This window comes from Balaenoptera borealis (assembly GCF_965194805.1).
Source record: "Balaenoptera borealis genome assembly, chromosome: 7".
Lineage (NCBI taxonomy): Eukaryota > Metazoa > Chordata > Mammalia > Artiodactyla > Balaenopteridae > Balaenoptera > Balaenoptera borealis.
The window spans coordinates 70933705-70960602 of record NC_138864.1 but is presented as its reverse complement, the minus strand read 5'-3'; the positions used below and the strand labels follow the sequence as shown (position 1 = coordinate 70960602).

The 26898-nt window shown below is 38.7% G+C and overlaps 1 protein-coding gene across 4 annotated transcripts in view; it reads left to right on the top strand.

The window, feature by feature from the left end:
- The window catches only part of ASB4 (ankyrin repeat and SOCS box containing 4), a 125886-nt gene that overhangs the window by 86024 nt on the left and 12964 nt on the right, over positions 1 to 26898 (top strand). For all 4 annotated transcript variants that reach the window (XM_082398516.1, XM_082398513.1, XM_082398512.1 and 1 more), the window contains one exon: positions 13152 to 13642. In XM_082398516.1, coding sequence (XP_082254642.1) covers positions 13152 to 13642 — 491 coding nt within the window. The remainder of the gene's footprint in view (positions 1 to 13151; positions 13643 to 26898) is intronic.

The following is a 26898-nucleotide window of genomic DNA, read 5'->3' as shown; positions in this document are numbered from 1 at the left end:
TTCAGGTCAAGGAAACAACATAAGCAAAGGCACGTAGGTGTTTGCATAGAACTACAGGATGCTCAGTAATTAAAGCAAAGTGTGAGACAAAGGACAGCAGGATAGAAGCCTGGAGAGGTAGGAGCTGGATTTTGAATGGCTATATCTCTTATGGCGAAAAGCTTAGACTGTATCATATAGAAAATAGAAAGCCATTACAGGATTTTAAGAGATAGAGCAATATGGTCAGGTATGCATTTTAAATACATTACTGTCAGAATTATGGAAGATGAATCTGAGCACGTGGTAGCCTACGGGGGAAATGCAAATGTACAAACTAGGCAGTAGTAATAGGATAGGAATTTATAGTGTCAACACTTGGTGACTGATGAAAAGGGGCAGGGGAATGAGAAAGGAGGAGGAATGGAAGGTGAATTTCTGACTTTCAGTTTGATTTGCTGGAACCATAGCATTGCTATTTATTGAAATATAGCTTTATATGAGTAACAGGAATAAGAAGGAAAAGAGTTTAGTTTAAGACATGGTAAGTTTTAGCGCTCAATGGACCTCCAACTGAATTTGTTCAGAATGCAGTTGTAGATATAGATCTGAAACTCAGGGGTCAGCCCAAGACTGGTCATATATTTTTTAGCAGCTTTATTGTGGTATAATTTGCTTACGTAAAATTTATCCATTTTAAAGTGTGCAATTCAGTGGCTTTTAGTATTTTCACAGAATTATGCAACCACCACCACAATTTTAGAACATTTCATCACCCAACAAGAAAACTGTACCTTAGCAATCACCCTCCATTTTCCTTTAACTCCCATTCCCCACCACCTCAGTCCTAGGCAACCACTAATTTACTTTCTGTTTCTATGAACTTGCCTATTCTAGACTTTTCATATAAATGGAATCATGCAATATGTGGTCTTCTATATCTGGCTTCTTTCACTTAGCATAGTGTTTTCAATGATTTTTGAAGTGATGAAATGAAACAATGTATTAGTACTTTGTTTCTTTTTATTGCTGAATGACATTACATTGTATTTATATACCACATTTTGTTCATCCATTTACCAGTTGCTGGACGTGTGGATTGTTTCCATGTTTTTGTTATTATGAATAATGCTGCTATGAACAGTTACATACAAATGTTTGTGTGGACATATGTTTTCATTTCCTTTGAGTAAATACCCAGGAATGCAATTGCAGTGTCATGTAACTCTGTGTTTAACTTTTTGAGGAACTGCCATACTGTTTTCCAAAGTGGCTGTACCATTTTACATTCCTACCATCAGTGTATGAGAATTCCCATTTCTCCACATCCTGACGAACACTTGGTACTATCTTTTTTGCTTGTTTCATTGACGTATAGTTGATATACAATATTATATGTTACAGATGTATAATATAGTGAGTCACAGTTTATTAAAGTTATACTTCTTTTATAGTTATTATAAAATATTGGCTATATTCCCTATACTGTACAATATATCCTTGTGGCTTATTTTACACCTAATAGTTTGTACCTCTTACTCCCCTACTCTTATATTGCCCCTCCCCCTTATACTATCTGTTTTTTTGATCATAGCCTTCCTGGTGGGCATAAGGTGGTATCAAACTATGGTTTTGATTTGCATTTCCCTGATGGCTAATGACACTGAGCATCTTTTCATGTGGTTATTGACCATTTATATATCTTCTTTGTAGAGATGACTATTTATATACTTTGCCCATTTTTAAATTGGGTTATTTCTCTTTTATTATTGAGATGTAAGTCCATTATATATATGATTGTTGATATATGATTGTTCATATCATTTTGAGAGTCATCTGTTCATAAATAAAGTGAAAAGAGTAGTTGTGACTGCTCAAGGAAGTTACATACAGTAAGAAGTGCAGAAACTGAATGATACCCAGGTGAAACAACACAATTTAGGAACTGAGAAGAAGAGAAATCATAGAAATATAATGAAAGAATAGCCAGAGAGGGAGGAGAAAGCATCCCAGGGAAGTTGAAAAAACAGAATTTAAGAAGTGAGTTGTCAACACCATTGGATGCAGCAAAGGAGTGTAGTAAGATGAAGATTGAAAACTGTAGATAGGAATGATCAGTTGGAAGCCACTGGTGACCTTTGTCAGAGCAGTTCCAGTGTAGTGGTGGGGTGATGGACCGAGGGGATCATAGGTAGTAAGGAAGTGGGTGCAGGAAGCAGAGACCACACTTTCAAGAAGTCTGGCTAAAAAGAGATGAACAGAAATTGGAGGGTAGTTAAAAAGGAGAAAAGGATTGGGAGAAACTTAAGTATGCTTATAAGAGGAGGACAAAAAGTTGATGGAGAGGGAGCTGTTTGATATAGAGTAAAGAGATACTATTTGTGGAGCAACATTTGACTGTTGGGAAGATGATCAGTCGCAAAGATGGAGTTATTTGTCTTGAATTGGAGGAGAGACCCCTCTTCCCTAACGTGAAAGGGAGAAGGTAAACGTAGCTGTTGAATCAGTCAGAACTGTTGTTTGTTTGTCTTACTGTTACTCACGGAAACTCAAGTCAGCAACGGTAGAAATAACTAGTGCTCATCAATATCTAGTTTTCTTCCCCTCCGGGCTCATGGAAGACTTTCTAGTCTAGTCCGCTTGCAGTTCAGCAGGATCATATATCCTTTCTGCCTAATGTAGTGTGAACAGAAGAAATGAGCCACTTCCAGGTTTAGGCAATGTAAAGCCCACATAGGATATTTAAAATCTGTTTCTCCCCATGATGTTGTGATACTGGAGGAAACCTCAGGTAGAGCTGGTGAAGCCAGAAGATCAAGGTAGCTTGGATTCTGAGAGGTCAAATAGAGGACATTGGTTCTGGAACAACGGTAGACAGTGTGAGAGTGAGAAATAAACTTTTATTGCATTCAGCCACTGAGATTTGAGTGTTGTTACAACACCATAATTTAGTCTATCCTGATTAAATCCTAGCCTAAGGAAAATTTAGAATATATTGGCAATCAAGAAAGAGTTGAAAAACTTCACTAAGGGAAGGATAGAGATGCAACTGGGCAACAAGAACCAGTATTTCAAACTGAGTTCAACAGGGTAGAGGTGTATGAACCTTCAACAGGGAAGCCACTGCAAGAAGGACCAACAAGATATTTGGTAACGGTAATGCAATCTGCCCCAGAAGATTTAGGAATTGTGAATGCAAATGTGTTGGATGCATCATCTGCAAAGGTATTGCAGGGTGATGTCAGGACAGAGATAAAATAAAGACTGAGCCAGATACCTATGTCTTTGGTGAAAATGGAAGAGTGACTGGGAATTTGTGAGATTGCAGGTGAAAAGGGATAAAGAGTAACTTCATTGGGTGACATAAACCTTAACCGATGAGGAGTTGTACACAAGACTGAGAGAGTAATGGTTCAGAAGCACCACTGTTGATCTAGAAGAAAGTAGTCCTCAACTCCAGACCTTGGAGAATGTGGGTATATAGGAATGGGGCCTTAGGGGAAATGGTGTTTCATTTAAGATTTCATTTAAGATAAGACTATGAAAGATACAGGAAAATATATTTGCCAAAGACAGTAGATTGAAAGGGCAAAATTGAAACTAGAACAAAGCAGGCTACTTTGGTGGCAGTTAATAACAAACTTGACACTGCACAAAATTGCATCCTTGACAAAGAAGCAGACTTGAGAAACAATCGCAGAACTTGCAGGAAAAAAAAGTCCTGAATATGAAAAAAGAAGTCTAATCTTTGAATAACAGATGTTTCTAAAGAATGCTTACTGTTAATCATAAGTGAGACAATATATGTAAAACTCCTAGTGAGTGCTTGAAAAATAGCAGGCATTATTCATATTTTCATAAAAGAACACTGAACAACTGTGATTTTACTGCACAAAAGCCTGTGCAAACCTTAGCATGATTTTGAACTGAGGCAGGTGAAGTTCAAGCTGATGGAGATGACGGAATTTCAGACAAAACAAGTAGCTACTGAGGATTCTAAATTTCTACCTAAAGTTAATAAACTGAAGAAAATTCCTTCTCAAATCCTTACTATTATAACCCATGATAATGTTTTCTCCATGTTTCCTTCTGTTCTCATGCATATTGCAGGCCACTATAATCAGTGAGACTAACTACTGTTCACCCTGTTTTAGCACTTTTTCTAAGAAAAGTGTAATTTTTAAAGGCAATGTTAAAAAGAATGCCATGAGTAATTTACCACTTTTTCACTCATGCATTTGAGGATTGGGGTTTAAAAAATTGTGAGGGGGGCTTTCTTATCAATGACTGTAACTTGATAGTTAGTGGGTGATGAAAATTTTAAGCAAAAAAATATTTTATAGCTTTCAATATATAAAGAAATGTTTCCTTTTTGAATATGACCAAAACTTAAAAACAGGATAAAGAAAAAATTTCCTGTATAAAAAACAGATAATTATGTGGAGATGAAATGGGTAGGTTTGGTTCCTAGTAAAATCAATTAAAAAAAAACTAAGCCTAGATATATCTTTAATAAGACATCAACTTTCAACAATAAAAATAGTAAAAGTATACAAATAGGTGAATAAATAAAAAGTAGGTTTCTTGTTTTACTAAGCATAATACCCTCCAGGTCCATTCATGTTTTCACAAATGGCAAGATTTCATTATTTTTTATGGCAGACTAGTATTCTATTGCGTGTCTGTGTGTGTGTGTGAGAGAGAGAGAAAGAGAGAGAGAGAGAGAGATGCTTAGTGAAATAAGTCAGACAGAGAAAGACAAATACTGTATGCTTTCACTTACATGTGGAATCTAAAAAACAAAACAAACAAATATAACAAAATAGAAACAGACTCACAGATACAGAGAACAAGCTTGTGGTTACCACAGGGGAGGGAGGGGAGAAGGGGTGAAATAGGTGAAGGGGATTAAGAGGTGCAAGCTAGCAGTTATAAAATAAATAAGTCACAGAGATGTAATGTTTACCAAAGGGAATATAGTCAATATTTTATAATAACTTTGTATGGTGTGTAATCTATAGAAATATCGAATCACTGTTGTACACCTGAAACTAATATAATATAGTAAGTCAATTATACCTCAATAAATAAAGGAAGGAAGGAAGGAAGGAAACTTAACACTATCACTAACAAAACAAACAAAAAGTAGATTGCTTATAAAGGAACAAAAAACTTGGTGGGCTCCCATTTCTCCATGATGTTCAGTATTAGAAAAAGGGTAGAATGAACTTATGGAATATTTTGGAGAAAATTACCCAAGAATATTATTTTTAATGTGTGATGACAATTAAAAATAGTATCCAATATTTGAGTTCTTAGAAAATATGCTAAAAGGTGCCCTGTCTAAAAAATTTACTAGACACATGACTATTAACTGGATCATGGGATGTATTCATAAAACAATGTTATTTTTGTTTTCCAGTGTCTTTTTAAATTATTCCGAGGGTCTAGTTTCTCCCCTACTGTGGGAGGAAAACTCAGGCGGGTCTGTGTCTTCTCTGGTAACCCTTAGGTACAAAAAAGTTACATAGTCACTTTAAGTCTCACAAGTCAGTCTCAATTCAAAAGTTGAACATTCAGGGCTAATAATTCAAACTTTTTTTTTTTTTGGAGTATAATTGCTTTAAAATGTTGTGTTAGTTTCTGCTGTACAGTGAAGTCAATCAACTGCCTGTATACCTGTATCCCCTCCCTCTTGGACCTCCCTCCCCTGCCCCATCCCACCCATCTAGGTCATCACAGAGCACCAACCTAAGCTTCCTGTGCTTTATAGCAGGTTCCCACTAGCTATCTATTTTACACATGGTAGTGTATATATGTCAATCCTAATCTCCCGACTCATCCCACCCTCACTTTCCCCCTCCCTGTGTCCATATGTCCATTCTCTACGTCTACGTCTCTATTCCTGCCCTGCAAATAGGTTCATCTGTACCATTTTTCTAGATTCCACATATACGCATTAATATACGATATTTGTTTTTCTCTTTCTGGCTTACTTCACTCTGTATGACAGATGTAGGTCTATCCACATCTCTACAAATGACCCAATTTCGTTCCTTTTTTTGGCTGAGTAATAATTCCATTGTATATATGTACCGCGTCGTCTTTATCCATTCATCTGTCATTGGACATTTAGGTTGTTTCCATGTCCTGGCTATTGTAAATAGTGCTGCTATGAATATTGGAGCACATGTATCTTTTCAAATTAGTGTTTTCATTTTCTTTGGATATATACCCAGGAGTGGAATTACTGGATCATATGGTAGTTCTATTTTTACTTTTTTGAGGAACCTCCATACTGTTTTCCATAAAGTCTGAACCAATTTACATTCCCACCAATGGTGTTAATTATAGTTTCCTTGGATATCAGGTAAGATAAGTACACCTTCTTCATCATTCTTCTTTCCTTCTCATTCTTTTACTTTTTTTTTTACAAACTTGATTTGTTCTTTACTCTTTGAAAATTATGTAAAAAATGTTTGAATTTATAGGTTAATTCAGGAAGAATTGCCATCCTTATACTATTGAATCTTTCTATCCACAAACATAGCAGAACTTTCCATTTAAGTCCTTCGCCTTCAGTAAAGTTTTTATCATTTTCTGCACAAAGATCTTGTTTATATCCTAAAAAATAAATAAGGAAAACACAAACAATTCAATGAAAAAGGGGCAGAGGCTATGAATAGGCAATTCATACAAGTGGAAATCTTGTTGCCCCTATAGACATATGAGAAAACACTACTGATAACCAGGGGAATGCAGATTAAATCAGAATACCATTTCATACCATCTAATTGGCAAACATTAAACAGTGCGACAATACAAAGTGTTGGAAATGATGCTGAACCTTTAAACTATACCGATGGACATTTGAATTAACACAACCACTGATGAGTATAATTTAATATAATTGAAAATGTTTGTATACTACTACCCACTAATTCGGTTTCTCTCTCTAAAGAAACTCCTGCATTATTTGAAAGGTATTTGTTATTATGAAAAAGCTAAAACAACTTAACTGTCTTTAGGAGAGGAATGGCTAAACTGTAGTTTAATTATGCAATGTAATTCTGTTTAGCAGTTGAAATGAAAAAATCAGCTCTCTGCTCAAAAACATAATGTGGCTGGTAAAAACAGGTTGCAAAAGTGAGTACAACTTACATGGTTTTTAAGAACACAAAATAATGATATATACGTTGCTTATGGATACATATGTGAATAATAAAAGAACAAAAATTTAAAGGGAATGACAAAGTCAACTTTAGAATAATAATTATCGCTGAGGAGAAAGAAAGGGAGGGAAGAAAAGAGAAATGGGCTGGTTTTTTTCTGTAAAATTTTATCTTGGAAAAAAGAAAACCAAAGAGAATATGTCAAAGATTAATATCTGTCAAATATGGGTACTCATATATAGATGTCTGTTATATTTTCTGAGATTTTCTATATTTTTAAATTCTTTCATAATTTGTAAAAAATCTTAGATTTAGTGCTGATATAATAACAGATATTTAGATGTAGTAACACAGTAGATTTCTAACCTAACTGCATTTTACATATAAACGCAAAATACTTTTGAATTGTAAATAAATATGGAAATTTCCAGAAATGCAACTATGCTACAAATCAAGGCAATACCAGACCAAGATTTATTTCCTCATTTTGGAATACCATTCATTACGGCAATGACATCTGTGGTATTTGAATTACAGTACAAAACACCTGTGTCAGTTCAGTGACGGAGCTGCTAGGAGTCTACATATGGGTTCAAGCAAATAAGCATTTCATTGTGTCATCTAGTATAGTCAATAACACATTAAAATTTACACTATATCATTGCAATTTATTTATATTATTTGTGGCAATCATAACTATGTAGTTAAAATTATTGGAAACTACTTTCATTCTGCGTTTACGTGTTAGCTAGGCATTGGGTTTATTTTTAAAAGATTATGTATGAAGGTAGATGATATTATTTCTCGACTTCATCGCGGAATAGGAAAGGCATGCCTGGAAGGGTTGAGAGCACTGGTCTGGCCTCGTCCTCCATCTCCCCACTGATCTCCCCACTTACACACAGGCTCTGTGAGAAATCAAGTTCATAGGACAGGGAGGGAGGCAGGGCGGGCTTAGGGATGAAGTAAAGATGTGGATTCCTTGAGCCTGGGAAGATGGAGAGGTGACAGTTTCTACAGAGACCTGCCCCCACCCTCACGTAGCTTTTGAGGTGACAGAACTGTGAGGGAATGTGGATACTTTGGAGAGGACGCCTCTGAGGGCCAACTCTTAGAATGTAGGGAGTAGCAAAGCCCAGCAGAGGGAGCCACATGATGCCTGATCTCGGATGATCAGCCAAGCCAACAAATGGGCACTTGGAAGCAGTTTAATTTTATTTGGGAAAAAAAGTAAGGAAATGTGAGGTCTCATAACTAGGATTCATGAAATTGATTCTATCTGTTAGAGGGTAATGAATGGATACTATCATACAGTATGGAAGAACAGAAAAAAATTAATGTTGACTGGCACTGTGTCCCTCCTGTGGCACTGTGTCCCTATATTCCTGGCTTCAGGAGTATCACAGTACCATTTCTGTGGCCAGCATCCACTCTTTCTGTGCAATTCTTATCCTATGTCCCCTTTTCATCATATTCTCAGTGCAACCGAATCTCTGTCTCCTTTGCCCACAGATTAAATCTGAAAAGTTCTTGTTCTTTATCAGGCAATGAAAATGAAAATTTTTCTCCATCTCATTTGCGACCATTTCAGACTAGTTCTGGAGTCCATCTTGCATAAATTAGAAGGTTCATGAAGGGCCTTCTCTCACTAAAATTTACTTTACCCCAGAAATAATTTACCCGTCTTCCCTAAAATGAAAATTGCTACAAATTTTGTGGGGGCATAGTTTACAGAAATGTAAAGAAAACTTTTTAGAGAAACAGACCATGTTCCTACATGAAAAGACCCTATGCTATAGGAATATCAATTCTTCCTAAATCAGTAAGTACACCACAATAAGTTCCACATGAATTAAATGTTAAACATTTTTTAAAATCTATTAAAAAATCCAATTATAATTAGTCTGGATAGTTATGAAACCTCTGAGAGGAGTAGGACATTCTAATACCAAAAACAAAGGCAAAAACAAAAAACAAAAGGAGAATTTGACCATATAAAGTTAACATTATTGTATTAAAGAAAAATCAAAATAAACTCGTTAAAAAATGTATACCAATTATGAGAGCATAGGCTTAAATATTATTTTAATGAATGACTCATATAAATGTAAACAAAGCAGAAAGGCTTCAAAGTATAAAAGGACAAAAATTTGGACAATAACTAAAGAAGAAATGCCACTAGTTAATAATTACAGACAAAGTGTTCAAATTCTAATAAACAGATCAATTCAAATAAAAAGAAAAAGACCATTTTTTACTTCCAAATAGCAAAAATATTTTTTAAATTGTGTAACTACATACTGGTGAGTAAAATAGCACTCATGCATCAATGAGAGATGTATATAAATATAGAGAGATATAGATAAATATAACTTTCCTCAATTATTCATAAAGACCCTTAAAACAGCTCAGATATTTCAGCTTAATGACTCTATTTTGGGGGAATTTATGCTAAGGAAATAATCCAAAGATTTACACACAAATGTATCAATTGTAGCATTAGTCATAAGATCAAAACTTTGGGAAAAAATCTTCACATCCACCAGGAGGGTAAACTCACTCTATGGAATATTATGTTGTTATTTTTAAATGATATTTAAAATGATAATATAACAATATGGAAATGCTTTATAATAGTAAGTAAAAAGCAATATTTGTTTAATAAAAATATTGAAATATGTCTAACCTAATTGTTAATTAGGGAAATAAATATTCAAACAATGAGATATCACTATGCACCCATCTGACTGACTAAAATTAAATAGAATGAAAATACCAAATGTTGATAAGAACCCTCACACATGACCTATGGGAGTGTAGACTGGTACAACACCTATTTGATACCATCTAATGACGCTGAAGATAAGCACACCCGATGACCCAGCAATTCCACTCATAGGTATAGAACCCCATGAACCCTGCCCATGAGCACCAGGATACAAGAATGTACAAGAATACTCATGGCAGCAGTGTTTGGAATAGCCTGAAACTGTAAATGTCTCTCACTAGTAGGATTACTTGTACTGTGAGATAGAACACAATAAAATGAACAAACAAGAGCTAAACATTGCAACATAGATCATTTTCACATACATAGTGTTGAGTGAAAGAAGCAAGTCATGAAAGAATATGTGTTGATTATTCCATTTATATAAAGTTCGAAAATAAGTGAAACTAAACTATCTTGTTTAGAGGTATATACGAGGGTGGTAAAACTATAAAGAAATTCAAGGACATGATTATCATAAAAGTCAGAATAATATTACCTCCAGCAGGATGGTGGAGTTGTGAGGTGGAAGGATACATAGGACAGTAGAGGGCTTTTCCGGGTCAGGGAGTGTTTGATTTCTTGACCTGGGATGTGATTACATCGCTGATGGCTTTACAATATTTTTTAAACTGCACATATATATTTTTATATATTATGTAATGCATGTTATATATTATGGGTTGAGTTGTATCCCCTCCCTTCCCCCCAAAAGAAGATATGTTGAAGTCCTAATCCCCTGCAACTCAGCATGTGACCTTGTTTGGATATAGGGTTGTTGCAGATGTAATTAGTTAAGATGAGTAGAGCAGGATGGGCCCCTAATGCAGTATGATTGGTGTCATAAGAAGGCAGCCATGTGAAGACACAGAGACACAGAGAGAACCATGTGAAGATAGAGGCAGTCCTTGGAGTGATACATCTACAAGCCAAGGAACACCAAGGATTGATAGACATCACCAGAAGCTAGGAGGCAGGCATGAGACAGATTCTCCTTTAAAACCCTCAGAAGTAGCCACTCTCATCAACACTGTAATTTCACTTCCAATCTCTAGAACTGTGAACAAATTTCTGTTGTTTGCGGTACTACTTTGCAGTACTTTGTTACGGCAGCTCTAGGAAACTAATACATTGCATTTTCACATTAAAAAAAAATTTTTTTAAGTTCCCAAGAACTTATGTTTATGGTCTCTAATTTCTTGAATGAATCACAAAATCTAAAATAGAAAAGTAGTCAAATCATCCTACTTTATATAGTCCCTGGAAAAGTTACACTCAAAGACACAATTCAAATATAAAAATAAGGCTCTCCTATTCAGAAAAGGAAACTACGCAGTATATCTAGTTGTAGCAAGAGGTCAGGGATCCATTGTAAATGTCCAAGTACATTAAAAAATAAAGGACGTGCTTACTTCCAAGTTGGCCTATAAAATTTTCATCCTGACCCTTTGATTCCCTTTCTTACTGGAAATTCTCCAGCATCTGAAGTGACCCTGCATTAGCTTCTGGGAAGACATTCTTATTCATTCCATTTCACTCCAGAGCAAAGAAGGGCTGACCTGAAGGGAGATCTGACCCAGAACTTCTCCAGGGCGGAATACTGATGAACACAGATGGCAGATTGTTGTGAGGGACGATTTTTACTTATAATTCTGCTTCCTGAAAGTTAGGAGCAGAGATAGTCTCTGAGTTTACAGAGCAATGTGCTTTCAGAAACCTCACTGAGGGGTGGCTTTTTTATGACACCAAGTAAGCTTGTAGGAGTATTGCCTTTCTTAAATGTGTTCCATATGATCAGAGGATGCCATAAAAAAGGGCATAAAGGAGCAACACACAGAGAACAGATTTTTAAAATTAACAAAATGCAACATGATTTCTCTGTTACTTTCAAGTTTTCAAATAACCAAAGGGAGCGAAGTACAGAAAAAAATTTTTTAGAAAAATAATGACGTAGAATAGCACAGTGGTGAGAGATTTTGAAGCCAGGCTGTCTGCTTTCAAACCTCTGTTCTATTGCTTCTTAGCTTGGTATAGTTATTAGTCTAAAAACAAATTTCTTCATCTGTAAAATTAGGATAAAAATGCACCTCCTGCAAAGGGTTGCTAGGAAGATTCCATGAGACAATATGTGAAAAGCATTTAGCTCAGAATGTTGTACATGGCAAGTGCTTAATAAATATTAGTTGCTGGCATAATAATAATAATGATAATAATAAAAGTATTTCCAGATTTATACTTGAAGTAACTATAAAAATTTCCAGTAAAATTGATTACAGAATAGGCCCCCTGGGGTCACTTAGCTCACCCCAATTAAACTAGGCTGAGAAGGAAAATTTCAGCTTCTCAAGTTGACCATTCTAGTACTTAACTTCCCTATCAAAAAATAAAATTCACTCAGTTTCCTGGTCTGTTAGATAAGTGGGTTGGATTAAATAATTTCTAAGGAGATTTCCAAGCACTAATAATCTTTATTTCTAAACAGCATTTGTCAACCATAAATCGGACATGTTACATACAGTCTTTAATTGTCTTTCTTTTCATGAGTATTTTATTTTACTAGCTTCTATCCCTTTCCTTTCAAAATATAACCCTTAGTCTAGTTTGGTGGTCAAAGTGTTTTGTGGTTTTTGTTTTTGCCCCAGTTGTATTCCAAGGGAACCTCACAGACTTCGGCGGCTTAATATTGTCAGTGTTCAGTCAGAGGACTGAGCAGTTTCCATACCACTGAAGTTCCCTTGGACCAAACGTTTAGGTTTGGTTCCCTTGAAAGAAAAGAAAAAGATGATTTTGAAGAAATCTCATCAAGAAACTGAAGACTTTTAAAGCCACATGTATGAGCCTCAAAGATTGTGATATAACCTTCATTTTTAAGGATATTTGCTATTCTATTGATAAAAGCTATTTGGTTATCGGAATCACTTTGTATTTCCAAATCCACCTAGGGGTAGGAACTATATCACTCAGCTGACAGCGCTCCAGCCTCCCAGCCGAAATCCTTTGCTCTCAGGCCCACTCTCCCATCACCTCAGTACATTTGCTGGTTGTCCAGGAGGTGGCACTGTTGTTTCAAAGCAGTGGCTTCCATGGGGTCTAGAAATGGAACTTGGAAAAATGGGTGGTATACAGCGGGAGAGGTTGAAAGGGAAGCAGCGAGAAAAGGCCTGTTTAATGAACCTTGTGGAAAAATGACAAAATATGTTTAAATAATTGTCTTCCTCATTCTCCCTTTCTAGGGGCGAACGTGAACATGAAGACCAACAACCAGGATGAGGAGACGCCCTTGCACACGGCTGCCCACTTCGGCCTCCCGGAGCTGGTGGCCTTCTACGTGGAGCACGGGGCCCTAGTGGACAGTGTGAACGCCCACATGGAGACCCCCCTGGCCGTCGCAACCTACTGGGCCCTCCGCTTTAAAGAGCAGGAGTACAGCAGGGAGCATCACCTCATCTGCCGCATGCTGCTGGACTACGAGGCCGAGGTCAACGCCCGCGATGACGACTTTAAAACTCCGCTCCACAAGGCAGCCTGGAACTGTGACCACGTGCTCATGCACATGATGCTGGAAGCTGGCGCAGAAGCCAATCTCATGGATATCGGTGGCTGTGCCGCCATCCAGTATGTGCTGAAGGTCACCTCCGTGCGACCTGCCGCCCAGCCTGAGATCTGCTACCAGCTGCTGCTGAACCATGGGGCGGCTCGAATATACCCTCCACAATTCCATAAGGTGAGGCTGTGTCCCAGGGAGCCAAGTGGAGAACTGGGTCATCAGCGGGGTGATGGGGACTCGAAGGGTGGCTTGGTCTGAAATCTCCAAGTAACTCAAGCTTGTTTGAGGCTTGAGTCTTTGGGCTGCCTCTGATATCCTCAATCTGACATTCCATTTACACGTATAACCCTAGCTATCTCGTCCCAGTCCAAGTCTGTTTGAAATCTGGGGCTGAGAGCAAAGAAGGAGAGCAAGAGTAGTAGATAATTTTCCATGTCTTGTGTGAACACCAGTGAACTGGTGGTGGCTTCCTGGGGGACTGAGTGAAAAAGATCAGAAGGCCACGTTACCTCTGCAGGAGAGGTGAATGGTGTGGACACAGGCACCCTCTTGCCGTCTCTCAAGCAGAATGTCTGCTCTAAAGATGATTGAGCCTGCTTTGGAATTAGTTTGTAGATGTGAAAGGGCCACTCAGTTTTCTAGTTTAATGAAAGCTAATGTTTATTAAGAACTAATAATCATATTTATTATTATAATGAATTCTATTTATTAAGCACACTGTTATAAGCATTTTACACTTCTTAATTTAATTTATTTAATTCTGCAACAATCTGATAAGGTAAATAATATCATCATCCCTATTCTATAGAGGAGGAAACTGAGGCACAGAGTAGTTAAGTAATTTGTCTGATCTCACACAGAGGCAGTGCCAGTATTCAACCTTGGTTCATTTGGTGCTAGTGTTTAGCTTTATAGTATGACACTGCACAGCCTTTATTTTAAACAATATTGAATGATAATCTCTAATGGGCTAGCAGGGACCAGATATTACCAATACTGGCATGACTAAGACATGGTAACTATCCTCAGTTAGCTTAGGATCTAGTGAGAGAGACAAACACATAAAGAGATAACTTTAATATTCCATGGTAAATGACAAGGTAGAGGAATAAAGGTTTCTGTAGGCATATGGAAGAGAGAGAGTTTTGCATTAGGTTGATGACAGTCATTAATTTGGAACCAAAATGTATTTCACCTTAAATAAAGAAATCAAATGATAATTTACCTAGGATCTCACTCATTTAAAAAAATTAATTAACACACAGTAGAGGAGTTTTATGTATAAACCAGCTAACTAATGTAGGGTCACAGAAAACTAGCTGATAGAAGTTTTACTAAATTCACAGCCAAGTTCTACCTCCTACCTTGGTAAAATGTCAGAGACTTGTCTGAAGTCCTGCAGTGTGAAGTTTAGTTGAAAGAAAAGTTCCACTAAAGAATTTAAGGGGAATGCACTCAGAAAATTCCAGATAGACAACCCACAGAAAGTTCCAATGTAGACATGATGAGTTCAATGATTTATGTGATCTCAGTAAGGAATTTTCTCTTGGTTGTCAGTGTTTTAATGGAAGATTAAGTAATTTTTTTCCTTAAAATTTTATGAAATACTCATAATGTCCTGGAACTTTAATTTTATAGAAAATTTCAAAAGATTATGTTGATTAGGAATAGGATAATAAATAATAATGTTACAATAATGTCCTTTGTTGAGCTCTAAATAGGCTTTATACATATGATTTAATTTAATTTTATAATAACCTCTGAGGTAGGTGCTGGCATTATCCTCATTTAAAAGGTGATAGAATTCAGATATTTTCCTAAAGTCACACAGAGTAAGTGGTCAAGTTCATTCATTCATTTATTTAACAAGTATTCACTGAGCACGACTTTGTGCCAGGAACTCTTCTAGGAGTTGGAGATAGAGCAATGAAGCAAACAAAGGCCTTCATGGAAGATACTTTCTAGTGGGAGACAGGAAAAAAAACAAAACAACAAACTAATAAATATACTCTGATATGTTAGGCGCTATGGAGACAAGTAAAGCAAAGTAAAGATAATAATAGAATGTGGGCTTTCTTTGGTGTTTATGTCTATGCTGTTTTACGAAGGCTGATTAGAGAAAATGAGGATGTGAAGGAGCAAGTCATGTGAATAGCTGGGGGTGGGCAGGGGTGGGGGGGGGAGCATTCTAGATATAAGAAAAACCAGGTACAAAGATCCTGAGGTAGGAGAGGACTAAACATGTCTGAGGAAGCCAGAGTGCCTGAAGTGGGGTGAGAAAGGAGGAGGAGAAGTCAGAGAAGCATAAAAGGGTGATTTGCAGACCATATAAATGACCCTGTAGACTGTGCTGATATTCTTGGTTTTTTATTGTGAATGAGAGAGTAAGTCACTGAAGGATTTTGAGTGAGGGAAAAAAAGTCTGATTTATGTTCCAGGAAGTACCTTTTGACCGCCTTTTGGAGAATAACTCTAGGGGGGAGAGGGGCAAAGGTAGTACAGTTATCTAGATAAGAGATAAGGGTGGCTTAGACCCACAGTGGAAGTGGGGAAAGTAGTGAGGAGTGGTGAGATTTGGGGCAAGCTCTGAAAAGGGAGTCCATAGGTTTCCTGATGGATTATTTGTGACCTGTGAGAAGAAGAGAGGAATCAAGGATAACTTCGAGGATTTCTGCCCAGGGAATAGAAGGAATAAAGGAGCCATTTCTTGAGAAAGTAACTGTGCAGGTGGAGCTGCTTTTGAAGAGAAGATCAGGGGTTCTGCTGTGCTTCAGATGCCTATGAGTCATCCAGGTGGAGATGTCAAGTAGGCAGTTTGATAGATAACCCTGGTGTTCAGGGAGAGGTCCTGGCCAGAGATACAAATTTAGGAGTCTTCATCGTGAATATGATGTATAAACCCATGAGGACAGATGAGGTCAACCAGAGCATGGGGGTAGAGAAAGAGAGGAGAAGTGGCCAGAGGACTGGGCTATGGGGCACTCCAACTAGAGTTTGGGTAGATGAAAAGGAATCAGTGAAGGAAACTGTAGAAAGTCCTTGAGCTAGGAGGAGAATCAAGATGGACTGTTTTCCTGGAATCCAAGATAGAACATGAGAAAGGAAGATATGGAATCAGCTGGGTTGAATATAGGTGGCATTTCAAATAAGATGAGGGGTAAGAAGTTGCCATTGGACTAGACAACATGGATTTTATTGGGGACCTCAACAAGAGTTATTTTGGTGGATCACTGGTGAGAAAAGGTTAATTAAAGTGGATTCAAAGGAAAAAGGGATAAAAGGAAGTGAAAACAGTGAGGGGTTTGAGACATTTTCTTGTAATGCAAAAGTAGCTAGAAGGGAATGATGGCTGATATGTTTGTTGGCTGATGGGAGTGTTCTAGGAAGGGGAGAAAATTTGCTGCAGGGAATTATTGGAGCGCCATCTTGAAGATGGGATCTAGTGCACAAATGGAGGTGTTGGTCTTAGTAACACAGACAGTTCATCCATCATAGCAGGAGGGAAGGCAGCGCCTGTGTGCCCAGATGCAGGGATGTTGGTAGATATGTTAATAAGAGTTTATATAAGTACTCTTACGATTGCTTCTATTTTCTCAGTAAAGAATGAGAAGTGGTTGGAGAAGAGGTTTGAAGACTTAAGGGCAAAGGTGAAGGTGTGAGATGTTTACCTTGGGGAGCAAATGGACTTGGGAAATGTAATAGGATTGCTGGGTGGCTCAAGCCCATTAAAAGTTAATAGTCATATGTTTGATTCAGAATGTGGTCTGTCAGACTCCTGAACCTAAGCCCTTAGATTTAGCAGTTTCTGCTGTGTTTTATGATATTGCCCAGGAAATGTATTTAAACCTAAAGGATCACAACACAAGAAAAGACCTAAAGAGGTCATTTTGTTTAATTCTCAAGGCTCTAGGCAGAAATAGTGCTCTTGTTGTATTTGCAAATCCTTATGAAGGCAGATTCTACAGCACTCCCTTCCTTGGGTGTCTCTTTGATTTTGGAACACCGCCCCCTCCCACCCCTGAGTCCCTCCTGAGTCCCTCCCACTTCTTTTTCTTTTTGGTAAATATTCAAAACTAATCCTCTACTTCTTATTCCTGACCTGAAATAACTCATGTGCATCCTATTAAATCCTTACATCTTTGTATCAGTTGGTACCTAAGGCTTCTCTTTTTTCCCAAACCAAATTTTATATTTCTCCCAAGTTTTTAGCTGTTACTTGTTTTTGCCTCTGGATCTTGGTCAAGGTATGTCTGAAAAGGTCGAGAATTAGGACAACGCTTAACCCTTATATTTTCTCTATAAATTTTGAGGAAAGACTGCTACCTAAATGGCCTGAAAAAATATTCATGAAATCTACTGTTGAAGGTAGTTGTTTGACCTCAGTTGTTAATTCTCACCTTCCTTGCAATTTTCTCATTGATCAGTAGGCTTTGGAATTTTAAAATACTTTTTCATGCTAAGGTTGGATCCAAGGAATATTTTCTTACTTGAACTGTTATACATATTTCAGCCTTAGAAATAAAATCAAATGGTTATATTCTATGAAAAATCCAGCAACTTTTATTTAAAGTACAGTGATCCATAGCTTTTAGCTATGAGTATCTACTGCTTAGTTTGCATCCATTTTCTGGATCATACACACTGGTATCTAGATTTGGCTAAAACAATAGATATTAACAATCTCTAGAGTGAGTATACAACCCAGCATTTTAAATTACATATGAAATGGTTCCTATTTAAAAATTTTACCTCTGCTTTATCACTCATAACTCATTCATTCTAGACTTGCCATGCTATGCATGTCAAGAGTAAAGAAGCATGGAATTTGGAGGGGGGGTGTCAAACAAGTTTGGGTCCTGCCACTCACCTAAGAGTGTGATTTTGATTAAATTACTTGCTTCTTGAGCCTAGATTTCCTTCCCTGTGAAATGGATATACTCTTATGCCTTGGCAGTAATATGCAGACCAAGTCCTTCACTAGAAAGAAATTAATCTTACTCATAGCACACCACAAATATACTCAGAGCCCAGAGGATGGTGCCAAACATTTTCTTACTCTTTCTGGAGTCATTGTCAGTCCTCACAAAGTCTCTCCCCCAATTCCTCACCCCAGCCTTCGTCCTGCATCTATAAATATCTCTTCCTTGGACTACCTCCCCCGTTTTTCTCTACCCACATCTCACTAGAGTGGTCATTCTTCATAGTGGGACTTCTAGAAGACAATCGATCTCTTTCTAATACAGCTCACTTCATAATGCATAATTTTGTGTATATTTATGCTGTAAGGCTACCTTCCTTCCAGGGACGAGGATAGAGAGGGACAGAGGGCATGGATAATAATATCCTTCTCCTAAGGTTTTTTTTTTTTTTTTTGGCTGTGTTGGGTCTTCGTTTCTGTGCGAGGGCTTTCCCTAGTTGCGGCGAGCGGGGGCCACTCTTCATCGCGATGCGCGGGCCTCTCACCATCGCGGCCTCTCCCATTGCGGAGCACAGGCTCCAGACGCGCAGGCTCAGTAGTTGTGGCTCACGGGCCTAGTTGCTCTGCGGCATGTGGGATCTTCCCAGACCAGGGCTCGAACCCGTGTCCCCTGCATTGGCAGGCAGACTCTCAACCACTGCGCCACCAGGGAAGCCCCTAAGGTTGTTTTGAGAATGGAACAAGATAATATTTAAGAAGTGTTGGGGCTTCCCTGGTGGCACAGTGGTTGAGAATCCGCCTGCCAATGCAGGGGACACGGGTTCGAGCCCTGGTCTGGGAAGATCCCACATGCTGCGGAGTGGCTAGGCCTGTGCACCACAACTGCTGAGCCTGCGCGTCTGGAGCTCGCGAGCCACAGCTACTGAGGCCTGTGCACCTGGAGCCCGTGCTCCGCAATGAGAGAGGCCACCGCAATGAGAAACCCAGGCACCACAACGGAGAGTAGCCCCCGCTCGCCACAACTGGAGAGGGCCCGTGCGCAGCGCAGCGGCGAGGACCCAACGCAGCCAAAAATAAAATAAATATAAAAAAAAAAAAAAAAAAAGAAGTGTTTACCATGACTTCCCTGGCTGTCCAGTGGTTAAGACTTCACTTTCCAATGCAGGGGTGCGGATTCAGTCCCTTGTCGGGGAGCTAAGATCCCACATGCCTCACGGCCAAAAAACCAAAACATAAAACAGAAGCAATATTGTAACAAATTCAATAAAGATTTTAAAAATGGTCCACATCAAAAAAAATCTTTAAAAAAAAAGGAAGTGTTTATCGTTTCTGGTCATGGCAACCTTTAAACAAAAGATGACTGTAACTGTTATCATTATATATCTGTTGAGCAGTAGAATCCATGCTCCTGGGCCTGGTTTACCCACAGGGGCCTTTCCAACCAGGAGAGACAATGTGTGAGAATGCCCAGAGATTAAATGTTGAGTTTTACTCTGAAACCCCCTGGTGGTTGACTGTGGATGAAACAGGTCTCTGCCAAGGTAAGTAAAAGACCCTCTCCCCATTCCCCTGTAAGAGCCACTTTAGGGTTTGGGCTGCTGCTGCCCTCCCCAGGAGCGTGGTGCTGGCGGGGTGGAGCCACAGGTGACTCCGGACTGTGGAGGGTGAGCCTGGTCCCCGAGGATTGCTTCCTCCTGGCTCACAGGTGAAGGGAAGTGGCTCCTACAAGGCTCCGCATGGGGCTGCTGATCTGGAGAGCAGCAGTGGTCAAGCTAGGAGCACACCTGCCTCCCCTTCCGAAGACGTTCCCAAGGGTGTTCATCGTTTCTTCCTCATCAATTTTAGAGTCAAAGTGGTCTTCACCAGTCAGGAAGGATCTTTAAAGTTCCCAACCTCAAACAATTGCTTCTTCAAAGACATGCCCTCTGCCTGATTCCTAAAGATTTCTTTCACTTACTGCCAAACTTACTTGGCTAGACCTGTGGTATAATAGAATGAAAGCACTTCCTTCTGGGATTGGAGAGCACAAGCATTTGAAAACTTTACTTTTAGAAAGAAATCCTATCAAAATGTTATCTGTGGAGCTGGGGAATGTAACTACACTAAAAGCACTGAACTAGAGACATTGCCTTCTGGAACCCCTGCAGCTTATTGTGCAGAAAGGATTGGTAGCTATTCTGGCCTCCCTGTGGCTCTGGGCAGCAGAACATCCCTCCCCTGGAGATGCAACTTCTAGAGGTTTGTAGGACAATTATGATGAAAAACTGCATTGAAACTGAAGTTAGTGCTTTTTAAAGAAGTGCCAGACTAGGGGCAATAGGCCTTTAAATGGATTTTCTGTTCTCCTGCAAGAAGTCTTGCAAATGTGAGGAAGGTCACAGGTCCTGTTCACAAAGGCAGTTCTCTGAGAGATAACAGTGAGGAGGGGTAGGAACAGGGGCTTAGTAACCATGGATATGAATTCTAGCTTGGCCATTTACTTGCTGTGTGATTTTGAAGTCCCTTAATCTCTCAGATCCAAGAGGAAACGAAGAGAAAAATATCAACTTTTCAGGATTGTCTGAGGCGTGAGTAAGACATGTAAATTATTGAGACTAGCAGGTGCTCAACAAAATCATTTCCTTTCCTCCTCCTCCCAAAATGTACTCTTGGTCCATTGTAGGAGTCTTTCCTACCAGCCTTACTTTGGTGGCTCTACTCGCCTGTAGAATAGTATACAATTATGTGTTCCAGGGAACTCTCTCTCCACGGTTACCATCTTCTTATTCAGTTCTGTTTTGCTCTTCTGAGTTCCTCTAGGTTGGCTGTATGCTAAAGAGATTTAGGATTCAGTTGGCTACTGGTGGATGGTTGGTACTTTAAACATTTTTGTTGCTACCCAACTATATAACAGAACTGGCCCCCTTCCAAAGGAAAACTAAAGAAAAACTATTCAATTTACTATGCAGATGCTATAAAGTGATTTAGAACAACTACTTCACAACCCGACTTTCCAAAGAGAAAGTCATCTTTACGCAAGTAAATGACTGACTCATTTATCCAGAAGATAAAGTGATTTGTTCTCTTGTGGATGGGAAATTCAGTTCCCTTATTTACAAGGAACAAGGTCAAAGCTGAAGATGCTGTCTTCCAAATACAAAGCAAATTTGTAGAGGGTGTATTTCACTGAAAGCTGATGTATAAATTACATAAGGGAAAAAAAAGAATTATAGGGTCTGCAATTGCTTTCCAAGGTACAAAAGGACATTTGATTTTTTTTCTCTCAGCATAATTCAGAAGGAAGTGACACCCCAGGGAGCCAAGATTGGGTTTTCTTGTAGGGCAAGAAAGACATTTTTCTAGGGGAGGGAAAGGTATGTGAAAGTTTGGGGGAGGTAACGATGATTTCTGCCGTTGAACAGTTCTGTATATGAAGCCCAGGGTATAAGCAGTCTCTTTGATCATTAAGTACCTTTCTGCACACAAATATATCAATATAAAAGGGCAGAGGTAGCTTTAGATTTTCTCTGGTGAAGTGGCTTACAGGTGGCGCTTGTACTGGAAGGGTGGCAGGGAGACTTATCTTGAATCTGTTTTCTAATTTATGCTTTTAGGGGTCAGATGATGAGGGGAAGGGTCTTAAGGTCTCTCCAGTTGCCACCACTACCTTTTGTCCAATTGTTCTTCTAAGAAGGGAGAATAGAGACCCCAGAGACTCACAGAAGGTGAAGGTCATTGAGCATTTTCTGTTTCCCAGGTTTACAAAGAAGCAGAAGCTTCTGCCTTCTGGGTCCACCAGTCCTTCCTCATTTGATGGTCACAGTTCCTGGGAGTCATCATAGAGTGATTATTTAGAGTTTGCTCTCTCTTAAGGGTCTCTTTTTGTTGTCGCCTGGTGAAATAATTACTGAGGCCTGAAGAAGGCGTGATCAGCTGTCTTCGTTCTGGAAGCTAGGCTTGTCAGTTAAGAGAGCTGGGAGTGTCAGGCTAAAAGGAGCCTTTCCTGCTGTGAGAACCGTCTTCTGTCAGCAGAAAATTTGCTAGTCAGTGTCAGCAAAACCTAATGTGGCAGTGGGAGCTTTGGACTTTGTGCATCTAAAGACTGAAGGTTAAGAACTACTCAATTTTTTTTATCCTAATGAAAGGTTATCTCCAGGTGATATATGGGAGTGTGCCAGGTGCAAATTGAAGCACCAAATGTGTGAAGTTGGGCTCCTGAACTATGAATGAATTATATTCCTGTATACATAACTTAGTTTGAACTGTTTCTGAATAGGGGCTGGGAATAGGGTTGCCAAACAAAATACAGGATGCTCTATTAAATTTGAAATTCATCACTAATAAGTAATTTTTAGTATAAATATGTTCCATGCAATATTGGGGCCATACTTATACTAAAAATTATTTGTTGTCTGTCTGAAATTCGAATTTACCTGGTAACCTACATTATTATTACTTGCTAAACCTGGAAACCCTAGTTGAGGAGTAAGTAATGTGTTACAGGAGGAGAGTAACTTTTAGCAACATCTCCTCTGTGTACAAGGTTTTGGCAGGAAGGGGGAGGTAAGGAATACCTAGGGACAGATTACCTGTATTGGGTAGGTGGGCAATGTGTCTTTAAACATAACCAGTGTGGTTTGCATGAAGAGTGAGTGTAGCCCGGGAATTAATGCAGAGCAGAGGTCAGTTTTCTGAGTGGACACTTAAACCATGTGCAGAGCCTCATTACAAGCTTCTGACTTCCCCATGCTCTCTGTTTTCAAAATTCCAGTACAAGTATATTCTTGATTCAGGCCTTGGATTAATTTCAGCTGTCATCTCTGTCCTGGTAACTCTTAAATTTAAATTTTCATTTTGGATTACTCATCTGATTACCAGCATACTTTTCAACATGGCTCATCCTTCTAGAAAGAATGTATCTGGAGGTCTTTAGAGAAGGATGTGTATAGAGGTCTGATGGATGCTATTTTCATATTATTAACAACATTTTTGCATTAAAAAGGGAATTATTTTGAACTTTCAACAAAATCCAGCCTATAATTACTATAACGATTATAGTAAAGAGTGTTTCTTGTTCTAAGTATCTGTACAATAGGATCTGTGTCTTTAAACCATTCACTTCACTGGTCCTTACTTAAGGATTAAAATAAGATCATCAGAATATATTTGAAAGAGCACTAAACTCAGATGAAGACCTAAAACAATGCTTTCTCTTACTGTGTGCCTCTCTGGGTTTCAATTTCCTCATCTCCAAGTTAGGGGGATTAGATAATCCCTAGGGTCCTTTGCAACCCTAACAGTCTATGATGCTATTATGGTAGTTTATAAACTAGCGTTCAAAGCAATTAGTCAGCCTCAGGTTTTGTCTGTCTCTTTTGCATAGAGCTACATATCTGCCATCCTCATCCCAACTGCAGAGAAAAGAGCAGCCCCATTTGCCTCAATTTCCCAAGACCAAGGTCCTGGAAAAATTACCTGCCCACCTTGACAATCTTGTACCCATGGGGAAATCCTTCTAGTTATACTTTCCATATACTCAGAAGTGCTGACTCTTCAGAGGTCCCACAGCAATGGATGTCTAACTCCAGCCCACCTGCTTATCCCCTTAGGGATTACTCTTTATTTAAGTAGACCTGGCTGAAAAAGCCATTGTCAGCAGGTCAGCCTTGTGCACTGTACCCAGACTATGTATGTGAATGGATCGTCTCATTAAACAAGTATTTATGTTGTGCCCATTTGGACCTAGCCACTGGGCAGGATGGTTCTGATGCCTTCACTGGTTTGGAGCTTCAATATACACATTTAGTCTGCAATGGCTTATGATTGCACTTTTTAAATTCGGGGACAATTAAAAGGAGTTGTGTGCTAGAATTTGGCTCACAGTAGCTCACGAGAGCTGATTGTTAAATTATCAGGAATTTTGTGAGCTGATTGTTAAATGCAACGATGTTTAAAAATTAAGTCATATAAACCTACAACTAATAAAGTATACTAAAAACAAAGGTAATAAATATTCAAAACACACTACCTCCCAATTATTTTACTCTACGTATCTATGCTCCTGATATTATTTGCATATATTGGATCTATATGGTGGAAACACTATATAATGATGTTACTATACATCTCTTCCCCACCATACGTTCAGGGACCTCAAATAGGCCATGATGCAAGTGTTTACACCACAGAAATCAGCAAATGCTACCAATCAGACCTTAACTTATTGCTTTGTTGATGTCTAGACTTCAGAAATTGATGGAGAGAATGTTACTAACGTAGATTAAACTTAAAAATTTGTAGTGTGTGGTGTCTGTAGCTCTTACATTGTGAATAGTGCAAAACATTGAGAAATATGCTTCCAATATTCAAAAAACTATTAAGCACTTCCACATAAAAGTCACTTATGTCATTGATGAGTGAGTGAATTTCCAATATATGTCTTCATTGTTTCACATTTGTGAAACAATTACTCCTTAATGTAATAAAAATATCAACCAACGTAAACATAGGAACTACATGCACTCTTCAATTGCAGACACAGGTTGGCTATGAATACAACTCATATCTATACAAAATTGATATAAAAATCAGTGATAGCATTCTGAGAGTACCAACTGGCTATACAGAATAGGAAATAAATTATATTGGGTATTTTATTATTTGTAAATTGTGGGCTTCACATTCTTTATATTAGCAAAACTTATAATAAACTTAAAAACATATATACATAGTCTTTTTTTTTTTTTTTTTTTTTTACAAAATGCCTGTTGTTGAACATTTTCTAGTACACCATTGACTCAAACCTCTATTCAGTAGAGCCCCTTCTGGTTGCTCTATTTGTTGGGGCTGACACAGTCCTCAGGTGAGGCCATGCCTCCTAAGGCCAGGCCATATGATCATCTCAATAGATGCAGGAAAAGCTTTTGATAAAATTCAACATCCATTTATGGTAAAAACTCTCCAGAAATAGGGCATAGTGGGAACATACCACAACATAATAAAGGCCATGTACGGCAAACCCACAGCTAACATCATACTCAACAGTGAAAAGCTGAAAGCATTTCCTGTAAGATCAGGAACAAGAGAAGGATGCCCACTCTCACCATGTTTTAAAAAAATTTATTTATTTATTTATTTTTGGCTGTGTTGGGTCTTCGTTACTGTGAGCAGGCTTTCTCTAGCTGTGGCGAGCGGGGGCTACTCTTTGTTGCGGTGCACGGGCTTCTCATTGTGGTGGCTTTTCTTGCTGCGGAGCATGGGCTCTAGGCACACAGGCTTCAGTAGTTGTGGCTGGTGGGCTCTAGAGCGCAGGCTCAGTAGTTGTAGCGCACGGGCTTAGTTGCTCCGCGGCATGTGGGCTCTTCCCAGACCAGGGCTCGAACCCGTGTCCCCTGCATTGGCAAGTGGCTTCTTAACCACTGCGCCACCAGGGAAGCCCTTCACCATTTTTATTCAACATATTTTTGACTTTTGGAGTCACACAGACCTGAGTTTGAATCCTATCTCTGTCATTTACTAGCTAAATACCCTTGAGTTTAAATTCTCTCACCCTTTGATTTTAAATCTGTAAAGTGGAGATAATTATAGGACTAACCTCATAGGTTGTCTGAAGACTTAGCAAGCTAAACATGCAAAGATTTAACATAGGCCCTGGCACATGGTAAGTCCTCAAAAAATGGTAGCTGTAATTTTTTTCCTTCATCCTCTCTCCTGCCTATTAGGATGCATCAAGCTTCAGACCATGGTTCTCTACCTTTTCCGTTTATATCCATTTAGAGTATGATTGACCCTAACCAGCACATTCCTTGATGATGCACAAATCTCCCTCTCCATCTTGACCTTATCATTAGAGCACCTATCATGCACATTTTTAACTGACATTAGGACATAACATAGGAAATATCCTCCTGCTCATTATCTGACCATCCTCAAATTAGTATGCCCTTCCTATTTCCTCATTTCCATCGGTGGTACCCCTATTTGTACTTGATCTTAGGCTTCAAAGTTGCAGTCTTCACTCCCTATATCTGATTAGTCATTAAACCCTACTTATTCTTTCTCGCAGCTTCAGTTCTCGTGACTAATGGTGAAGCTAGCTGAGAAGCCATTTGGTGCACTCCCATTCAGCCTCCTCAGGCCTCTCTGCCCTTGATATCCTTGTTTTTCCCTTTGTGCTTTTGCTCATGGTGCTCAAGGGACACTGATGATCTTTTAAGTCAGCCTCTTATTATTTACTGAATTATATTGCTCTTGAACTCTGAAATACCTCTGTCTTTTTTCTTCAACTAGGTTGTAAATTCCTTGAAGAAAAAAGCAGGGCATAAACTCAGAATTACTGTCACAGTGCTAAACACAGTGCTCAATAAAGGTTTCCCAATGGAATGAATTGATTGAATATAACCCTTTTTTATTAAGAATACATAATAGCTTTCTATTGCCTATTAAGTCAATCCCAAGCTCTTCAGACTGGCCTTCCAGGTGTACTGTCAGCTGACTCCATCTTACCTGCTCTTAACTTTAGTTCTTTCCTGACATG